The 20,179-nt window shown below is 38.8% G+C and overlaps 1 protein-coding gene across 1 annotated transcript; it reads left to right on the top strand.

Moving 5' to 3' along the window:
• Window positions 1-949: 949 nt before the first annotated feature.
• LOC141439143 (uncharacterized) lies at window positions 950-18,264 on the top strand. The gene is made up of 19 exons (XM_074103297.1): window positions 950-1,054; window positions 4,804-5,094; window positions 7,246-7,587; window positions 8,516-8,815; window positions 9,457-9,792; window positions 9,891-10,190; window positions 10,313-10,651; window positions 10,814-11,113; window positions 11,228-11,566; window positions 11,652-11,957; window positions 12,271-12,606; window positions 12,812-13,111; window positions 13,445-13,783; window positions 13,863-14,177; window positions 14,372-14,710; window positions 14,885-15,184; window positions 15,282-15,462; window positions 15,739-15,902; window positions 17,137-18,264. The coding sequence occupies exons 1-19, from the start codon at window positions 1,000-1,002 to the stop codon at window positions 17,346-17,348; spliced, it is 5,394 nt and encodes a 1,797-aa protein (XP_073959398.1). The 5' UTR covers window positions 950-999; the 3' UTR covers window positions 17,349-18,264.
• Window positions 18,265-20,179: the final 1,915 nt, after the last annotated feature.

The following is a 20,179-nucleotide window of genomic DNA, read 5'->3' on the forward strand; positions in this document are numbered from 1 at the left end:
CTATGTATAAGTAGGTACTTAAAGCCAGACTGTAAAGTGCACTTTTATCGGATTATTATTATCAATTGTCTGAGTAATTAAAAAAGTTATCTAAACACACTGTTACACTACGGCTAAAATGATTCCAATACAACTTTTACAAGCTGTCATGATTTTTCTTCACTGAAACTTAAAGCTGGGGAACACGGAAAGCTACTAACTTAAATGCTACGTACAGTACGAAATGTAACGGAAATCTACACAATTTAAAAAAGATTATTTTTGAATAAGAATTATTTGTGCAGTAATACCTACTATTTTTTGAAGCGTAGTAATTGTAATCATACCTGCTTCTGATAATAACATCTCACTGTACATACCTACTGCTACTGAGAGATAATAGATTTTTTGAGAATTTAAGTACCACACTACAATAAGTCAGGTTGCAATGTGTCGCCGCATCAAATAATCGGCGCTTTGGCCAAGAAGTTGATCGAATATCTGACAATCGATATGCAGCAAAATCACTTTTCCTGGCATCTCTAGCAATGCGTTATTTCGTTTATACGCGTACCTTGAAGAAATAGCCAAAAACGCAAGACTATAGTACAGGACGTTTAACCTCTGAAAAGGTTCTGGGGCACTACTATCAATTAATCAATTAATTTATTTCAGGCATAAAACCCATAATTTGTTAGTATTACAGTACACTTACATGCTAGAATTAGTATTTACATGGCACTATCATTACAGGAATTAAATTTAAAATTAAATAATATTATAAAATTCACTAACAAAGTCAAATTAATTAATCAATATATTCACATTTGTAAACGTCATTTGTAAACTACGTACTCACTAGTGTGTGTGTACGCTAACGCTGTGAGGCGTGTCTGCAGCAGCGCCCAATCGTATCGCATTGCAGTGTATCATCGGCTTTAGATATTGTTGGGTTATTTAAAGAAATCTATGGCCGACAGTGGTAGTTTGTGAAAACTTTCGCGGTGTGGTGTACACAAGATGCGGTGGCAGCTCCTGTGTTTAGTGTCGATTTACCTTGTAAACTTTACAAATGGTTAGTTCAGTGTTTTTTTTTTATTATACTTTAGAGGGAAAAAATAATCTAATGCTATCCAAATTTTGTTTTACGAGCTATGAAAGTAAAGTCACATTTTTGGTACCTTCTTTGTCAAGTCTAGGTGTACCTCCATTAGCAGGGGTCGGATAAAAAGTGCCGATGACGTCAAACCACTTACTTATAGGATGATTTCAAATAGTATTTTTGATTTTCATAAACAATTATCATTTATCAACCTCTTTATTAAACGATATGAAATTTATTTTATTCGCTGAATTCCATTGATTTATTTACGATTATTTTTTTTTTTTTTTTTTTTTTATTTTATTTATTTATTGAGAAACAAACAGTCATATATAAACATGAATTTGTAGACAAAGAAATACAAACAGACCTATAGTTTCCTTAATGATTCATATAAGAAAACGTGACAAACACACAAAATTGCTTTATTATAGTACACCTATCCTTATCACTATTGCGAGTGTTATCCTACGATGTACTCTCCAAGGTTTATTTGAATGCTTTTTTCAGAAATGCACACGTACAATTAAAAATATCCACGTCTCTGAGTCGTTCGCTATTATTAAATAGTTTGCAGGCTCGCTTTATAAAAACATTTCCAGCATAATGGGTCCGACTGCGAGAAATAGAAAAAAGATCTTTTTTACGACACTGGCGTTTATTTTATTTTGTTACTTCATTAATGCTACTTTGTTACTACATGTCACACGGAAGTTAAAATAAAAACATCATCTTGTGTGCAAGATTCCGTCATTTTTACGTCATCCGCACTTTTTGTCCGACCCCTGTCTATTAGTTACTGCTACAGCGGAGCGTGATAAAATATCTGACAAATACCGGCCCTAGAAGTAGACCCGTATCAGATATTCATGCACGCTTTGTTGTGTCAAATATTGATGCTGGTGACTGTACCAGTCCTTATTCAATATTGAGGTGGGAAGATTGGCAAATGCCATCGCCCTACATTAATAAATTTATGATAATGTGCTGCGCCGATTTCATCGAAAGAGTAAAATAGACCATAGAAAAACTTTTTACATAAAGAGATCAGGAATGTTACGGAGCTTCGATTCCGTTTTGATATTAAGTATCCGTTTTGGTTCCGGTTCCGTTACTTTTGAAACGGAAGTTATATCCGAGTCAATGCTTACATGAGCGGCGTTCATCAAAAACAAACAGAAGGCTAATTATATGTAACACTTCTGACACTCACGATCACAATCTAATGTCAGTTTTTGTATGCGAAAACTATCATTTGACTGTGATCTCGTGTGTCAGAAACATTACGCAATAGACCCTCAGGTTTAGTAGACCTACCCATAACATCTCGTCCACCTATCACTCAGGCACCGATTCTGGTTCCGGTTCCGCTTTCGGTTCCGACTCCGTTTCTGGTTCCGCTTTCGGTTCCGATAAAACCACATCGTTACATCTCTGAAAGAGAGCTTGAGCTTTTTCATATATATGTATATATATATATTATATTAATATTATGTTATATGCGATATTAATATTATAGGACACACATACAATTGCCTGCACAAAAATAAGCAGAACTGTATATATAGACTGGAGGTCGTTGATAGTTAGATCTTAATTGGAAACTACACATTAATCAAGTCTGCAATAAATTAAGGTCAATTTTGGGTCAATTTTATTATCGAAGTAGAATAGTAAATAAACGCACCCTGCATATTGTTAACCATGCACTCGCTGACTCGTTGCTGAGCTATGGGCTGAGTTGCTATGGACTTACTTTTAAGACATATTTAGATAGGATAAGACTAATAAAATATATAGTAGGCAAAGACATAAAGAGTAAATATAGAAAAAACTATGATGCACTGTTCTCGGTTTGTGAAAATTCTCCATTGTAAGACCTATGCTAGAAACTTATTATAGTGAAGAATATAAAATATACAAAGCCACAAAAAACATCACTACCAGGTCTTCTAACAGGAAATTACTTTTGCAGCCGGTTGCCAAAAATTATTACGCAAAAAGAACCTTTTCACACCTCTCCTTCAGAAAAGTAACTTTTCCTCCCTGTCGAGAGGGAGCAAAGTGCAACTTTTCTTTTCAAGGCTTTTCTAAGTGTTTTGTTGCAAGTGCCATTTTTTGAATTTGATAATTGTAAAGCCACGCCATTTTCTATGCTGGTTGTTTTTTAATTATATTTAGATATTTTTATTCTTCAAGTTTCTTAATGCTCGGTGTGAAAAGTTGTATGAGCCACTCGGGAGCAAAATTATTTTCATCTTGGGCGTTAACACTTGAATCCCTCATTACGCTCAGGATTCTACTTTAGAATCCCTCGCTACGCTCAGGATTCTATTGTAGAATCCTTTGCTACATTCTGGATTCAATGTACGCCCTCGCCGTAAATATACCATTTTGCTCCCTTGTGACACAAATAACTATTGAGTACCTCATTACTTAGTTACCTAAATACCCTTTATTGCTTGAGGAGGAAAAATTAAAAATAGGAAGTTAAAAAATTACATTGAAAAAGAATTAAATGATAATAATGACTAAACCTACCTACTCAAGAGTGGTATCTAAGATATATTATCATTGTGTTGTGTAGGTACCTACCTACCTCTATTAGTGTTTTGTGTCGTACCGGCGGAGCTTAGTCTACTATGCATTGGTAAACGGATATAAACCTTATCTGCAACGCAATAAAATCTACATGGTTATGGCTGAGTCTCCGTTGGTGTACATATTTTGTGTTTATGTTTAGTTATATAGTTAGTAAGCATCACTTTGCACAAGAATTTTAGCATCAGAACGCGACGCCAACAAACTGTTTTACGGTTTGGCGTACTGTTAATAAATTGTTATGTATATGCTAATATTAATAAATAAATTTAAATATATATAAATATAATCAATGTTATAAAGTTGTGGACAGTTGGAAAAACTGTTCGAGAATTTTTCTATTAAAGGAGGAGAATTATTCTATTATTTCCCAATCATCATCATCATCTCAGCCGTAGGACGTCCACTGTTGGACACAGATCCCCATAGACTTCCAGTTGCTTCGGTTGGATGGAAGCGGATTGTATCCACCGTGAACCCGCGGCTTTAACCAGGTCACCCGTCCATCTCGTCGGTGGACGTCCTGTTCCTGATTCGTGTTCTCCATTCGAGAACTTTTCGGCCCCAGCGGCCATCCCTTCTCCGTGCTGTATGGCCTGCCCATTGCTACTTCAACGAGCTAATTCAAAGGCTAATAAAAACGGGACCCATTACTCTCCACTGTCCGTCTGTCTGCCTGTAACTAGGCCGTATCTCATGAACCGTGACAGCTAGACAGTTGAAATTTTCACAGATCTATTTCTGTTGCCACTATAACAACAAATACTTAAAACAGAATAAAATAAATATTTAAGGGCTGCTCTTTACGGTAACAGGTAGGTAGTTGCTTAAAATATTCACAGAATATTTATTTGTATATTCATTCACTTTAAAAACAAATAATTAAATTAAAATAGAATAAATATTTAAGGGGGGCTCCCGTACAGCAAACTTGTTTTTTTGTCGATTTTTGCTAATGTCTAATGTTGTATAGGTACGGAACCCTTCGTGCGGGAGTCCGACGCGTACTTGGCCGGTTTTTTTATTTCGTCCGTGCGAAGCCGGGGCAGGTCGCTAGTAAATAAATAAATTTCATGATTGGGAACCAGGAGGCTAGACTAAAATAATAATATTCATTCCAGCTCAAGCAACGCTCCCTACTATCCGCTTCCAAACCAACATCGGGGCGACTGTAGACATCAACCTCAGCAACACCGGGCTCACGGGAACATGCCGCTTGCGACAGCCCAACGGTCTCGAGGTGGACTTGACAACCCTCAACATAGTGGGCGTGACTGTCCACGATAGCAGCAAGTTTGTCTCGTGCCGGGTGACCATTGGGCCGATGACACAGGCGCTGCTAGGGGATTGGATGCTGATTGAAACCGCAGGAGCTACTACCAGGAACCAGCCGGCTAGTATCGAGTGGGCGGGTAAGTTTATCTTTGATGATATTCAAATTGCTTCGGTTCAGCATACAATCTCGTTGTTGTCGGTTTTGAGAACCTGGGTCTATGGGGTCCCGGCGCACATAAACTAATTAAAGAAGTGCAAAAGCGCCTGGTCGACATTAGTGAAGACTAAAGAGCAGGTCTGTACATAATGTCTCTCAACAAATTGTCATCGCTATTCAACAAGGGACAGGGAACACTACCACTGTCACCATGCCGAGAGGGCCTTTTTGTAGATTTATTTTAGTATTAAGTTTTCAAATAGTGATTAAGTTTACATTTATAAAGTTTATTAGCATGCCTGCGACTTCGTCTGCGCGGATCTAGGTTATCGCGCGGTGGCGCCTTCTACCGGAATAAAAGGTATCCTATGTTGATCCTTGGGGCTCAAACTATCTCTTTACCAAATTTCATCAAAATCAGTTCAGTGGTTCCGACATAAAAGCGTAGCAGACAAACAAACAGAGTTAATTTCGCGTTTATACCATTAGTAGGTATAGGTATTGTAGCAAAACCAGTAGACTGTGGACCTAAAGAAAGTGTTCACTAGGAACTGATTTAGCTAACATAAACTTCCGAGCGCTTGCCCGGAAAATAACGAAGAATTTAGTAAAACTTTAAATTACATCTAATGTAATAACACTAGATTGCTACATAAAATGGTATAATAAAACAGGAAAAAATTAAATATTACACATGTTAAGAGATTTTATACTATTTAATTTAAACTATATTTATCAAAACAAATTAATGAATGCCAAAAGAAATGCCAAAATGAGGAGACCTACTGTAGGTCTTTTAGAATATGGAAAATAAGTTTAACTAATAAAAATCTAAATTCAAATTAAAATATCTTTATTTTGCGTAAAAATGTGGTATAAACGCTGGTATTACATTTTATGATCTCACACATTTCACCAGAAACTGGCATGCAAAATGAGCAATCTATTTCTAGTCTAACCCCTAAATGTTGTGCGCACGACAAAAAGGAAACCAACCTATAAAAAGTCTTAGAAAGAGACTTGAATGCTTAGAATTAGCTTATAATTAGGTTTTACTATTGTAAGTACAATTTCCTTTTCTTTTTAAATTTAATGTATAGAAATCCGGGTATAAAACAAGCACTGTCGAAAAGAATTAAGGACGTCTGAAGACGGTAAGCAGGCCGCGGGTGGATATAATAAAAATGAATACCAGGTGTATAAGGTAAACGTACGTGAGTGCTTGTCAAAGTCAAAATATCTTTATTCAATTTAGGTATAGCCTAAATTGCACCTATGAATGTCAAAAAAAATCTACCACCGGTTCGGAAAAACCTCTGTTGAGAAGAATCCGGCAAGAAACTCAACGAGGTATATTTTTTTAAACAGATTTACAAGTGTCCCAACAGTTGGGATCTTAAATCTTATGTCATTAGCAATAGAGATGACAGCAGGGTGTCATATATTGGGCATTAGTGTCGAGCATTCGGACGTTTACCTTATACGTTGTATGGGAAAATTAGGCCATCAAACAGCGGCAACCATATGATTCGTCTCCGTTTTTTGGGTTGACTGGCGTATTTGAGAGTCAATACAGCAGGTCTACTACGAAACTCGAAACTCGAAGTTCGTGTCGTGCGGTCCCTCTCGCTCTTGTATTAAAAAGTATAAGTGTCAGAGGGAACACACGACACTAACTTCGAGTTTCGAGTTTCGTAGTAGCCCCGCTGTTTTTGCTTTCAAACAAGCCGAATTTTAATTAGCCGGTTTTCCCCTGAACTGGCCACTGATCCATTTAGATTTTTATCTCTAACGAAAACAAGAGGCATTGGAATCCAAAAACAATTCTACGGTAAGTAAATAATCATTGAACTAAAAGAATTTCTTCGACTAATATCTGGTAGAATGGTGTATGGTTGTGTTGCTCTGGAGATGAGCTCTGGTTGGTGGTTTGTGTGATTTGTGTGTCTTCTTACAGTTAAGAGGTGGAGGAACTGCATGAACACGCATATCTTGCATAAACTTAGCAACTCATATCATATAAGATCGCGACTCGCGAGTTAGGAATGAAATTATTTCAGTTCGTTGATAGAAACCTCCGAAAAGTAACGCTTGATTCAATAAATTATCTAAATAATCATTTTCATTTCAGACCCCGCAAACCCTAACGCTTTAGCGCGGCAGAGAGTTTTGACTGGCATACAAAACTACAAGACGGATCTAGGCACCTATGTCGTAGCGAACCAGCCACGAGAGACCGGTCTCTTCCAAGCCTGCTTCATCACGACTCCAGATGGAGCTACATTACCTTTGTCAGAAACGACCAATTACCCGGGAATTTCGTGGACCTTAAGGCCAAATAGTGTGAATATTTGTCATGCAGAGCTGGGGCCCATTGACGCGGACATGATAGGGAGATGGACCATGATTGCTTGGTTCCTACATGATGGCAATCTTATCGAAGCACAGCAGCCTGTACATATCCAAGAAGAGGGTGAGTAATATCTGCAAACGGCTCGAGCCATCATCGCCCACGTCAGCCACCAATGTGATTAAAAACTACACGAATGCTACAAAAATTTATACATCGTCATGTAACCGATTCACGATGCGGTCGTTCTTATCCACAACTCACTAATTGAATGTGATAGATACTTAAGAGAAGTTTCCCTGCCGGCCGCGCGGCCGCGTTAGGTATTCGTTTGGGATATTGCTGTCTTTATCGCTCGTGACATAAGCACTCGCAGCCGTCCCCCCCCCCCGTCCCCCCCATGCTCCGCCATGCCTTCCGCAATGACGTCCGTAATTTATATCGAGATCGCTGTAAGCTTTTCAAGATTTGGGCGGTTGAATTTTGGGTTTCGTTGTACTCATATTATACGAAAAGTATAGCACAGAAATCAATGATATTTTACAATCAAGATATTCATTATCATTTTCTATGCCTGTGGTTTTTTCGATTTTTGTAAAAAGTTGACACCTTTTTTTTGTCGACTTTTAAGCTCCTGTAATTCTGATATTACACAGGTGAAAATCTGAAAAACCACAGGCATAGATAATTACGTCTAGTCCATACTTACAAAATTTCATCTATTTCTGTTGCCTAGTTTTCAAGTGAGACCGGGACTACGTTTGTATGGAAAATGGAACGAAGAGACTTCTCTTAATAGTAGTTTATTTAAGTCTCTGAAGAACGAACAGAACGATTAAGTGCTTTTATCTATTTTTTGCGATCACCAGAGAGTGCTTATCATTATAAATAGGTATCTATTTAAGACACTTATGAACCAAGACAAGACTTTTATGACTTTCGACAGTCTTTTTTTTTTGGCTTGGTGGATTCCACGTGGTATATATATTTGAATTATCCCAGACGCCTTAAACTATAACTACTACTTTTCAACCTGAATCGTTTTTCCCAGATGGCATATCTACCATGCCCGCCTTGGAATACCTGACACACATCGGTAAAACTTATGATATTAGTTTGAATCGGACTGTCAATACTGCCACTTGCGTTTTGAAGGATCCCAATGGCCAAGAACACACCCTCAGTGCAGCCAGCACCATCCCAGGAGTCACTTTCCAAAACAGCGACCGGTATGTCATCTGCAGGGTGACAATAGGCCCCATGGACGACAGCTTGATCGGAGAATGGTTTTTAATTCAGAAGAACACGGATAATACGGAACGAGTGCAGCCGGTCACTTTTCAGTGGGCCAGTAAGTACAGAAAAAGAAGTCTTGTGTGTTGAAATTGCGAAACAAACTTGGAATACGAAGGATGGAATAAGGAATAAAAGAGCTAACGTTCGTAATCATAATCATTAATTAGATTTTCATTATTTTGATGAATAATACAATGCAATCTATTTAACAATATAAACTTATTCTATAGTAACGTGTTGAGTACACGCAGAAAGTCCCTTCGATATTTATTAATTACAGGGCAGGACAGGGACACAGGGGGGCACACCATATTTCCTTTTCCTTTAAGAAAAAAATGACGCTTAATATTTTTATTTAGGCTAAGTATTTTGTTAACCCCCGACGCAAAAAGGGGGTGTTATAAGTTTGACCGCTATGTGTGTCTGTATGTCTGTGTGTTTGTATGTCAATGTGTCTGTGTGTGTGTGTCTATCTGTCTATCTGTGGCACCGTAGCTCTTAAATGGGTGGACCGATTTGAATGCTATTTTTTTAATTGAAAGCAAGTTTTCTAGCGATGGTTCTTAGACATGTTTCATCAAAATCAGTTTAGCCGTTTTTGAGACATTGAACTTTGAAGTGACAAAGTCAGGGGTTTTCCAACTTTTTGTTGGTTAGGTTATAGGTTATTTAATCACAAAATTCTGCATTTTGTAGATCCATCGGACCCAACCGAGGAGTCATGGTTCGTATCCGCAGACATGCCAAGAAACATTTTGGCCACAACCGGATCAACGGTACAAATTATGATCAGCAGAACTGTTGGGTTCTTCGAGACTTGCTTTCTCACCACTCCAGATGGTGATCACTTGCCAATGTACGGAAGGAACTATCCTTATATACAACATGTACTGTCGAACAGAATATCTTCTTGTATAGTGGAACTGGGCCCGTTGGATGCTGAGATGTGGGGTACTTGGTCATTATCCGCGAGACATGATGTAGAGGGAAGGTCTATTGAATTGAAGCAGGACTTCATTCTTGCACTTGACAGTAAGTAATTGCCTAAAATCTTTAGTAGCTTAGCTTAAACGAAAAGCTAGCTTCATAGTAGGTACTTCGGCTTTCTAATTATGAGAAAACATTTTTAGCCGGAATCAGAACAGAACCAAGAATAAGACAATGGACCCACATAGGAGACGTCGTGGACATCAATCTAAATCAAACTGGAGTGAGTTCTATCTGCCGTTTGCAAGCTCCTAATGGAATCGAATACAGCATCACCCCTGGAACAACGCCTTTAACTGGTGTTACTGTACATGCCAGTACTAAATACGTGTCGTGCAGAGTGACCATTGGGCCGATGGCAGAGACTCTGTTAGGACAGTGGGTTTTGGTGGAGCAGAGTACTGGTCGACAGCGAAGACAACCTGTCGTTATTGCATGGGCTCGTAAGTACATTTAAATTTCTGATTTGCAACTTGTATTTTTCTAACAAAGATCAAATTAATATTTCTTCATGGTCTTTGTCTCCTCGCATCAATCTTAGCTCAGTTTCTCTTTCTTTTCATAGATCCAGCAAATCCCTCAATGGATGCAAGACAGCAAATAATAGCTCCTGAAGAAAATTTTCCTGTAAATCCAGGTGAAAAAGTAGTAGTGGACGTCAATCGCGAAATGGGAACATTTGAAGGCTGTTTCTTAACAGTCCCTGACGGAACAGTTATCCCGATGCTATTCCACAGCCATTATCCGGATATTAGTCTTATTGGAACCACGAGGCTGGTGAGCTGCATCGTAGAGATTGGTCCTGTGAGCGCTGACATGATGGGTCGCTATACATTGACGGGCTATAATAACAATGTCGGAACAAGGACGGAATCTATAAAGAGTTTCACTATCTTGGAAGATGGTAAGAAAGATGTGATAAGTTATATTATAGTAATTTAAACGTTTTTAGGAAATTACAGAATATAATACGAGTATAAAGGCAGTAAAGTAATACTGTGGCACCCTATATTTGGAACCCGTTAACTCTTAATTATTTATTTAAACTCTTTATTGTCTTCTTTAGATGGAATAACAAATTTCGCACCAGCTTTCCACTTAACACACATTGGGGCAACTATCGACATCAACTTGAATCAAACTGGCAGCGTCGGCACCTGTATGTTAAGAAACCCTGCTGGCCAAATCTTTGTTCTTGACTCTACACTAAACCAACCTGGAGTTAACATACAGAGAAGCAACAAATTCGTGTCCTGTAGAGTTACCATTGGACCGATGACGGCTGACTTGCTTGGCGAATGGGTATTAATGCATCAAATCACTGGGCAAAGGGAGCGACGCATTCACGCCACCATTAGATGGGCCAGTGAGTACAAATCTAGTAACCTCCAATAACAACGATAAAGTATAAAACTAATTACTTAGTATCCCGTTTATGCCAGTGTTTTCAAGTATTTCTTCACACGTTTTTTCACCACAGATCCATGGAATCCATCATTGCCTTCGAGACAACTAATAACTGCACCCGAACAAAACACAGTTGGGACGTTCGGTGATATAGTTACTGTTAATGTACCGTGGCATCCTGGATTCTATGAGGGCTGCGTCATCACCGCTCCTGATGGCACTGTCATGCCTGTCTCTGCTACCAACATTTATCCTGGCTTCGGATTTATTAGGTCCACTAGTCTCTGGTCCTGTGCTGCCAACCTTGGACCCCTCGATGATTCAATGATGGGCAGATGGACCTTATCTTCTCTTTTCGATGACGATGGTGCTCTACTTGAATCGCAGCAGACTATTATCTTAGGACGTAACAGTAAGTAACCTAGGTTACATTCGATTTTAAAATTTGGATAATTTTAAATTTCTAATAAGTACCTAAATTGTTTCTTTGTGTTCAGCTGGAGGAGAAATGGAGTTACCAGCATTAGAATATTTAACCAACATTGGTGCAATGGTGGATCTCAGTCTTGATAATATTAACAAGCAAGTTGAGAGTTGTCGTTTATTAACACCCGATGGGCAATTCCACATTCTTAATGGCGAATTTAATGTACCCGGAGTGACTATTCACGAGAGCAGCAAGTTTGTTTCTTGTAGAGTCACTATCGGTCCTATGACTGAAGAATTGCTAGGCACTTGGACACTTATAGAGCACGATGTTGACCAGACGCATAGAAGACAAGCGGCTCTGTTTGCTTGGGCAAGTAAGTGTAAATAACATTACAATTTCCATAAGTATATTTTAGTTTAAAACCACGTTAGCAAAAAACTTAGACAGCCGTTAAACATGGATTCGACACATATAATATCAGTTCATAGAACGCTGTAATTTTGGACTCGTTTAAGTGTTTTGTGGTGGTGAGGTCCACAAATTGTGTTAAGGTTTTTTGTGGTTCTAGTGGTAAAAGAAATTTAACGCATTAATATTCTCTGTGTACATGTTTTCTGTATCGTTTAGTATTGTGGTGTACAGTAAAAAGTCATTGTATTGTATCGTAAATGCGAACATATTTCCAGATCCATCAAATCCTACTGCTGTCCCAAGACTCATGATTGCTGCCCAACGAGAAATAGTAGCTGATACTGGTGAAATAGTCAACGTGTTCTTAACCAGAGAAGAGGGCTTCTTTGAAGGTTGCTACATCACAACCCCAGATGGAGCCACTTTACCTTTATTCCCCAATATGAGATATCCTGGCATCGCTCACGCTGGTCTGAACAGGCTGACTGCTTGCTTCGCTGACTTAGGACCTATGGATGCTGCTATGGTAGGCAGATGGACTTTAGCTGCAAGATTTAACAATGCTGGGACTAGAGTGGAAACACAATTGCCTATGAACGTCGCACTTGGTGGTAAGTTTATTAAGATAGGATTTAAAAAATATATGGATAGAGAGTTCTATACTAAATACTTATACGAGTCATAGAAAGACGTGCAGTAAAGTTAAAAGGTTTAACGTGACCAATTTTAGTCTTCACCTCTTTGTTTATAGACGATTAGATATTTTATTTATTTACTATGTATTGTGGAATCTATAGTCTATAATCTTTTTTACAGACGGTAACGCTGATCTTAGACCCATACACGAGTTGTCTCATATCGGTGGTTTTGTTGATCTGAACTTAAATCAAACTGGTGCCGGAGGAGGCTGCAGTTTAACTACCCCTGATGGTCAGGAACACACATTGGGTGCAACAACTAGCATACCTGGAGTTTCAATACGGCCCAGCAGCAAGTTTGTCTCCTGTAGGGTTACTATTGGACCAATGACAGAAGCACTTTTGGGTGACTGGGTTCTTACTCTATTGGGATCCGATCAGACGCGGCGTACTCAACCCATGACTATAGCTTGGGCCAGTAAGTATTGTTTACTGTGTTGTCTTACAAACGTAGTATGAAAGCTAGCAAATTTCTTTCCAGTTCTACATTTATTATCGCTTAAAGCCGCTTGTAGACGTCCGTTGTTTCACCGGACAACAGACCGTTTTTTTTTGTCGGACTTGCGGTGTTGTACGGCTAAGTCGCCGGCAAGTGTCCGGAGTATGTACACATATTCATTGTAAGCCAGACGTCTTCAATCGGCCTAAACCTTTGTCTATGAATATCAGTATGAGCCTGGGTATTCCATTGTAAATAAAAGTTACTCATTCTCGGAGAAAAGAAGCTGATGTACCCTTTGTCAAATTTTAGACCCTGCGGACCCTACAGCTGAACCAAGGACAGTAACAACGGAAGCTCAACAGTCATACAACGTTCGTATGGGCACTATAATATCGACATCCATTAGACGAGAAGATGGTCTGTTCGAAGGTTGCTTCCTGACAACACCAGATGGTACTATTCTACCTGTACTAGAAACAAATGCCTATCCAGGAACTATTTGGGCTGGTGCCAACAGGATAACAGCTTGCTTCGTGCAGATAGGACCTATCGATGCTGAAGAATTAGGAAACTGGGTCCTAACCGCCAGGACCAATAACTATGGAGTGCGCACAGAATTGCGCATTCCCATTCAAGTCTCCCACCTGCGTAAGTGAATTGCCTAATGTATTTAAGATGACAACATAAGTTATTTACTGCTTGGTATTAACGTTAATGACTATTTCAGAGGATACGACTCTTCTTACTGAGAATCTTCCAAGGCGCGAGTACTTTACACAGATTGGAGGATTTGTAGATTTGAGTCTAAACGAAACCGGGTCTATTACTGGTTCGTGCAGTTTGGTTACCCCAGCTGGTCAGACTTATCTACTTCAGAATGCAGTGATGCTGTCGGGAGTAGAAGTACAGAGTAATAACCAGTTTGTTTCGTGCTCTGTGAGAATCGGACCTATGACAGCAGCATTGCTTGGCACTTGGAGCCTCGTTCAACAAGACTCCGCCACTACAGAGAGAAGACAGCTAACTACCATTTCATGGGCTCGTGAGTTCTTTTTTGTTACTTCTTACTTTTCTTCTTTGTCCTGAATCGGTACTAGTAAATTCCTGTAATTTACTTAACACTTAGGCCTTTGCTCAGCAGTGGGACAGAATAGGCTAACAATAATAATAATAATAAGTATTATTATTAATAATAATAACACAGTGAACGAATTCATACCTTTTATAAATTTACAGACCCATCGAATCCAGAAGAACCTATGCAAATAATCAGATTGGGCGTAGAAAATGTCGTCGTAGACCCAAATACTGTTCTCACAATAGCAGCTGCTAGAGAAAATGCTGCTTTACCCGAAGGATGCTTCATTACCTCACCTCATGGAGTAACCATGCCAATTTTCGGAGATGACCAATACCCTGGTATTGTGCATGCTGGAGCCAACAGAATAACGACATGCTTTGTAGATATTGGACCTATTACCGAAGACATGGTCGGTCTATGGACACTAAGGGCTAGGTTCAATAGAAATGGGGAAAGGATTGAATCACAAGTGCCCGTTAGCATAGAATTGAGTAGTAAGTACTATTAAAAATTGAGAATATTATCTGAAAGGTTACGTTACAGGTTATGAAGTTTACAGGAATAAAAATTAATCATTTAGTGTGTCGGAATGATTAAATTAATTTATGTTGTGGTTAAAGTTTAAATTGTGATAGGTATTAGATATTTACTCATCCTGTACCTTTTAGGTGAAACTACGACTCTACCAGTTCTGCAGCATGTAACCAACGTAGGGGGATTCTTCGATCTCAGTCTGAACCAAACGGGTGTTACCGGGAACTGCCTCCTTAAAATACCTTCAGGACAAGAATACACCTTAGCCAATGCAAATACCCTGGATGGAATCACGGCTCACCAAAGCAGCAAGTTCGTTTCCTGCAGAGTGGTGATTGGTCCAATGACTGAACAATTGATAGGAGATTGGACTCTCATACAGCAGTTCAACGATCCGCATTTGAGAGAGCAGCCAGCCACAATTGCTTGGGCTAGTGAGTACAATATAGAAGTTATATAGCTCAATTTCATTTATTGTTTTGTTTTACTCGTAGTACAAAAATAATCACATCTCATTCTTACAATTTTTAGACCCTGAGAACAATTCTGCTGAAGTATGGGATATAAGAACTGAACCAGAAACACCCATCTTTGTAGACTACGGCGGAAGCATCGAAATCTCAATTCCCAGAGATAATCTGAATCATCTCTTTGAAGGCTGCTTTATCACGACACCTGATGAAACTGTTCTTCCTATCTTCGCTTACACAAGGTTAGCCTTTCTTGGTTTCTTCTGATACCATGCCATAGAGTAACCAATAAGTACGTGCTTAACTAGCTATCTGGCGACCATTCTAGATCCATAACTCGTAATAAGTTTGACAACCTTGTCAAGACATTTGATTTTGGACTGTAAATGTTGCTAATTTGGATTGACTTTGATTTCTCTTTGGCGTTAAATATATTGCCGGTACTCGTACCTATTTAAGGGATAAACGATGTCTACATTTTCTAGTTGTTTACTTATGAACTTTGTTTTTTTTTTCAGATTCCCTGGTATCACTCATTTGGGAGTGAATAGGTTGACATCGTGCTTTGTAGAGCTTGGACCTGTGGACAGCGAGATGGCTGGTCTATGGATCCTGGCTGCCAGGTTCAACGATAATGGAAACAGACACGAGAATCGTCAGCCATTCAATCTGGCTATCGGAAGTAAGTGGACCGGAATCATAATTCTCATGTTCTTCCTCTAATTCTCTTTTTAGCTAATTCTTTTTTAATTGTAACTGGTCAAAAATTACAAGGTAGTCACCGAAATCTTGTAGTATGCCGTATTAATATAAACGCAGATCTAAATATACAAGATTATCAAGATAATAGAGACAATAGCCGGTATTAAGCATTGAACACCTTCATCACTATTTTCATTGCAGCAATATGACCTAAGCCAAATATTTAAACAACTGGTTATTCATTCTACCTAGTGTATTTATTTTTAATAGATGTATAGACAGACACAGCTCTTAGGTTGTAACTACTTCTATACTGTGACTGGCAATGGGGTATCCTTCAAGAATCATCTTCACTCGAAATTTTAACCAGTTCGCATTAAATTCATGATTATTTGACAGGGTAGCTCTTGGAACATTTTCCGTCACTCCATCATCCCTTTACTTGTTGCAATTACCTAGTAGTAGTCAGATGTATGTGATTTAGTATATATATATATATATCTAAAAACACTATTCGTATTCCCCTTCTTCAATAAAATAAGTGTGTTACAACGTTACACCTTTTATTGATCACTTTTACCTTTAGCTCTTCTGTCGTGTCACATTTAAACATCTGTTGGGCATTTCAGTCTTGCACATTAAATGAGCAAATTTTGCGAGTGCCATTGTTCGTTATAGCAAGTGGTGTGCACTTAAATCTTCCAACCTTTCGTGGTTTCTGCTTAACATACTTCAAGCTTGAAAGAGTCATAGAGAGATTGACTGATCATAATTTGATTGCTTAGTAGCGACATCTCTTGCCTGGGTGAGCGGTTAGTTCCGAAAGAGTGTGACGTCTGTCGACGAAACATAGATGTCGCTAGTGCTGCTGCTTAAGTAGCATAGTAGAAATAAGCAACCTGAGATATGTATGCATAGGAAAAATTCGTGTCTAGATTCCTGTCTAGCACTGGTGTAGGGGTTATAGCACGCAGCACGGATTGCTGAGGACCTGGGTTCGATTCCCAGTGTTGGTCTCTTTTTCTGTTTTTTTGTGCATCCATGTCTCAGTTTGTATTTTCGATATGGTTTCACGGGATACCCGTAAAAGTAAAAAATTTGGAGTTGAAATAAAAAATACAAAAAAACTCCAAAAAACCAATCATAGATTGACTGAGAGAAGATTCTCGGGTCATAGGCAGAATCAACCCCAAATTACAATTCCTCTTTTTCAGGTCCGCCATCCACGTCATCCTTCAACTCGACGGCCCTCATCGTCTGCCTGACTCTGCTGTTTGCGGTGATCATCGCTGGTGTTGCAGTCATGAGCTTCAAACGCAGCAGAGACTGGAGCACCCAAAGGTTCAACAGACTACGGGCCAGCGTCAGAAGCAGCATGTCTAGGTCACCCATTGTCAACGATCATGAACTAGGATCGAGAACATAAAAAACCCCTTATTATCGCTAAACTATTGATTATGCTTTATTGAGGATTGAAGACCTTAATTACTGGGCTAATTGAATGCCACATAAAACAGATTTTTGTAATCATGTAGGGTATTTACCCTATTTAACCTATTTAGGTTATTATTATTATAATTAAGTAGTAGAGTACTAGAGACTTTAATGTAGCAGACAAATGAAAGCTAGACGAACAAAAGTAAAATGTGGAATAATTGACAAAATGAATGCAGTTTCTTACGATGGAAAGACTCAAATCTAATTATTTATTGCAGGTTTAACTCGTAAAACGTAACAAAATTTGAAAGTGTAAACCATTTTGAGGTAGACGTTTTATCGCCTTATTGTCATGCATTCAGTTGTGTTAAGGGACGAAGACATTTGAAATAATATGAAAAGTGCGTTCGTAACTCTTAGAGCTGTGCAGTATGCAGCACTGTCATCGTATGATGCCTGCTGGCGATGTATACAAATACGCTGCTAAAGATTTGGAAACGTTAATAAAACAAGTGTTGTAACTATACAAGTATCGTCTGTGACCAAAAGTTTTCAACACTCAGTGGTAGATACAGTTACCTTTTACTCGTATATATCTGCCACGGCGGAGCGTGCAAAAATATCCGACACGTCCTATCGGCTCTAGAAATAGAGTCGTATCAGATATTTATGCAGTCTTTGTTATGTCAGATATTGGTGCTGGTGACTGTACATTAGGAAATTTAGCTTATTACTTGTCTATATACTTTAGTCATCATAAACATTTTTGAATTTATTTTGTCTACATTAACTGTCTCCCTCAACTAAGAGAGAGTAAACAATACTATTGTTCTCTACTTATGCCACTAAACTACTACTAATTTAACTTTATTTAATCAATGCAATAAAGAATGATTATACAGATATTTTTGCAGTTAATACGTTCTCCAAATATTATCTATCGCATAAAATGATTGTGGATACGTGATCTCAATATATGTATACCTATCTAATTAAATTCCAATTTTTATTATTTATCACTTTATCACCTGTATTTCGACACGTACCATTTAATCATCGAAATAAAAATCTTACTATTACGATAAGAGAATCCTTGAAGAACTTACCTACATGTGAAAGTAATAGGTAAGTATCAAACATACTATATAACGTTTTGGAAACTGCAACGTCTTTTCATCAAAAATTCCTTAGTGCCTTAAGATAATCTTCAACCACTGCTGCACTGTGTATTTTGCCAATGACGACATTGTGGATCCGAGGCGATGCTCAGAGTTGCTCAGTGAGCTATAGAGGGGCTATGCGTGGGGTTTCCATACGTCGAATCAGAAAAGAGGCGGTAAGAAGAAGAACGAGGGTCACCGACAGAACAAACGAGATGGACGGATATTTCCATCAGAGATGTGCGAGGATGTTTCGCACGGAATATGGTTTTCATGGACCAATAAAAATGAAAGAAAGAAAGAAAGAAAGAAACATTTATTCGTGACAAACATAAGAACAATGGATAAAAAAAATAAAGAAAAAATATAGTTTTATGTATGCCACGAAATGGTCCCAAATCAGCAATCTGCCGGTCTTGCGAACGGCGCTGGTCTTCCTTTGGGACCATCGGGGTCATCATACATTAAAAAAAAATTACATCATTAAATACAGTGAGACCGAAAAAAAATTCACTTAAAAAACAAAAAAAAAACAAAAACTTTATCTTTAAGGGATTTCCCTTAGCTAACCTCGTTCTGCTCAGCTGTTTCTGATAGAGCTGTGTTCGAGTATAATTGAATCGTTTCTATTGGTGAATGAAAAACACATTCCTCAAATACAAATATCTCATACAAACATCTTTGGTGGAAATGCAGGCTGCGCTAATGGCCACAAGGTCACGCTGGATGAAGGGCGCTTCCGACTGAAGCCACTGAAGGTTTCTGGGGGAGGCCTATGTCCAACAGTGGACGTCCTACGGCTGATTAAGGTGATGATTAAGTATAATAATAGGTAAATTGATGTTTTTGATGATAAGCCATTATTAAATCACAGAGGCGTCTTTACCTATAGTGCAGGGTGTGCGTTGCACACGGGCGCAGGGGTGTTAGGGGCGCCGGCCGCGACACTGTACCTATTCCATTTTGACCATGCGCTTCCTAGACACGGGCGCTACATGGGCTAAAGACGCCGCTGTTACATCACATAATATTTAACGGGTCACCGCTGCACCGTCGCAATAACTACTACTCGTAACGTAGTTTACTTTATAAAATTAAACCAAACTATTCAAAATACTTAAATGCAGGTGGTAGGACCTTGTGCAAGGTCCGCCCGGATTGCTACCACCATCTTGCTCGCTAATCCTGCCGTGAAGCAGCAGTGCTTGCACTGTTGTGTTTCGGCGTGGAGAGTAAGACAGCCGGTGAAATTACTGGCACTAGAGGTATCCCATCTTAGGCCTCTAGGTTGGCAACGCATCTGCAATACCCCTGGTGTTGCAGATGTTTATGGGCGGTGGTGATCTCTTACCATCAGGAGACCCACTTGCTCGTTTGCCATCCAGTCGAATAAAAAAAAAAAAATGCATTTTGTAAATAAACTAACCATCTAGTTAACCGTAAATGCATACCATACGCTTTTATTACTAGTTTATAATAGTATTTGCACAAGCGTGTGTGTTATTTTAACAATTGCGTCCTGACGTGCTACCATACTTACCATTAACAACGCAAATGATGCACAAGCGCTTATCACGCTTAGTAGGTAAATTAAAGGTTTTGATAATGTCAATGGCGTGTGTGAAGTTCCCAACCTGCACTGAGCCTGCGTGGGAACTAC

This window comes from Choristoneura fumiferana, chromosome 20 (genome assembly GCF_025370935.1).
Source record: "Choristoneura fumiferana chromosome 20, NRCan_CFum_1, whole genome shotgun sequence".
NCBI classification, from domain to species: Eukaryota; Metazoa; Arthropoda; class Insecta; order Lepidoptera; family Tortricidae; genus Choristoneura; species Choristoneura fumiferana.

Bases quoted from the DNA above. Each gene is read 5' to 3' on its own strand.
- LOC141439143 (XM_074103297.1), top strand. From the start codon at position 1,000: ATGCGGTGGCAGCTCCTGTGTTTAGTGTCGATTTACCTTGTAAACTTT. The intron at 8,816-9,456 runs GTAAGTACAGAA...TGCATTTTGTAG, and splicing joins GGTCACTTTTCAGTGGGCCA to ATCCATCGGACCCAACCGAG. The intron at 11,958-12,270 runs GTAAGTGTAAAT...ACATATTTCCAG, and splicing joins GGCTCTGTTTGCTTGGGCAA to ATCCATCAAATCCTACTGCT.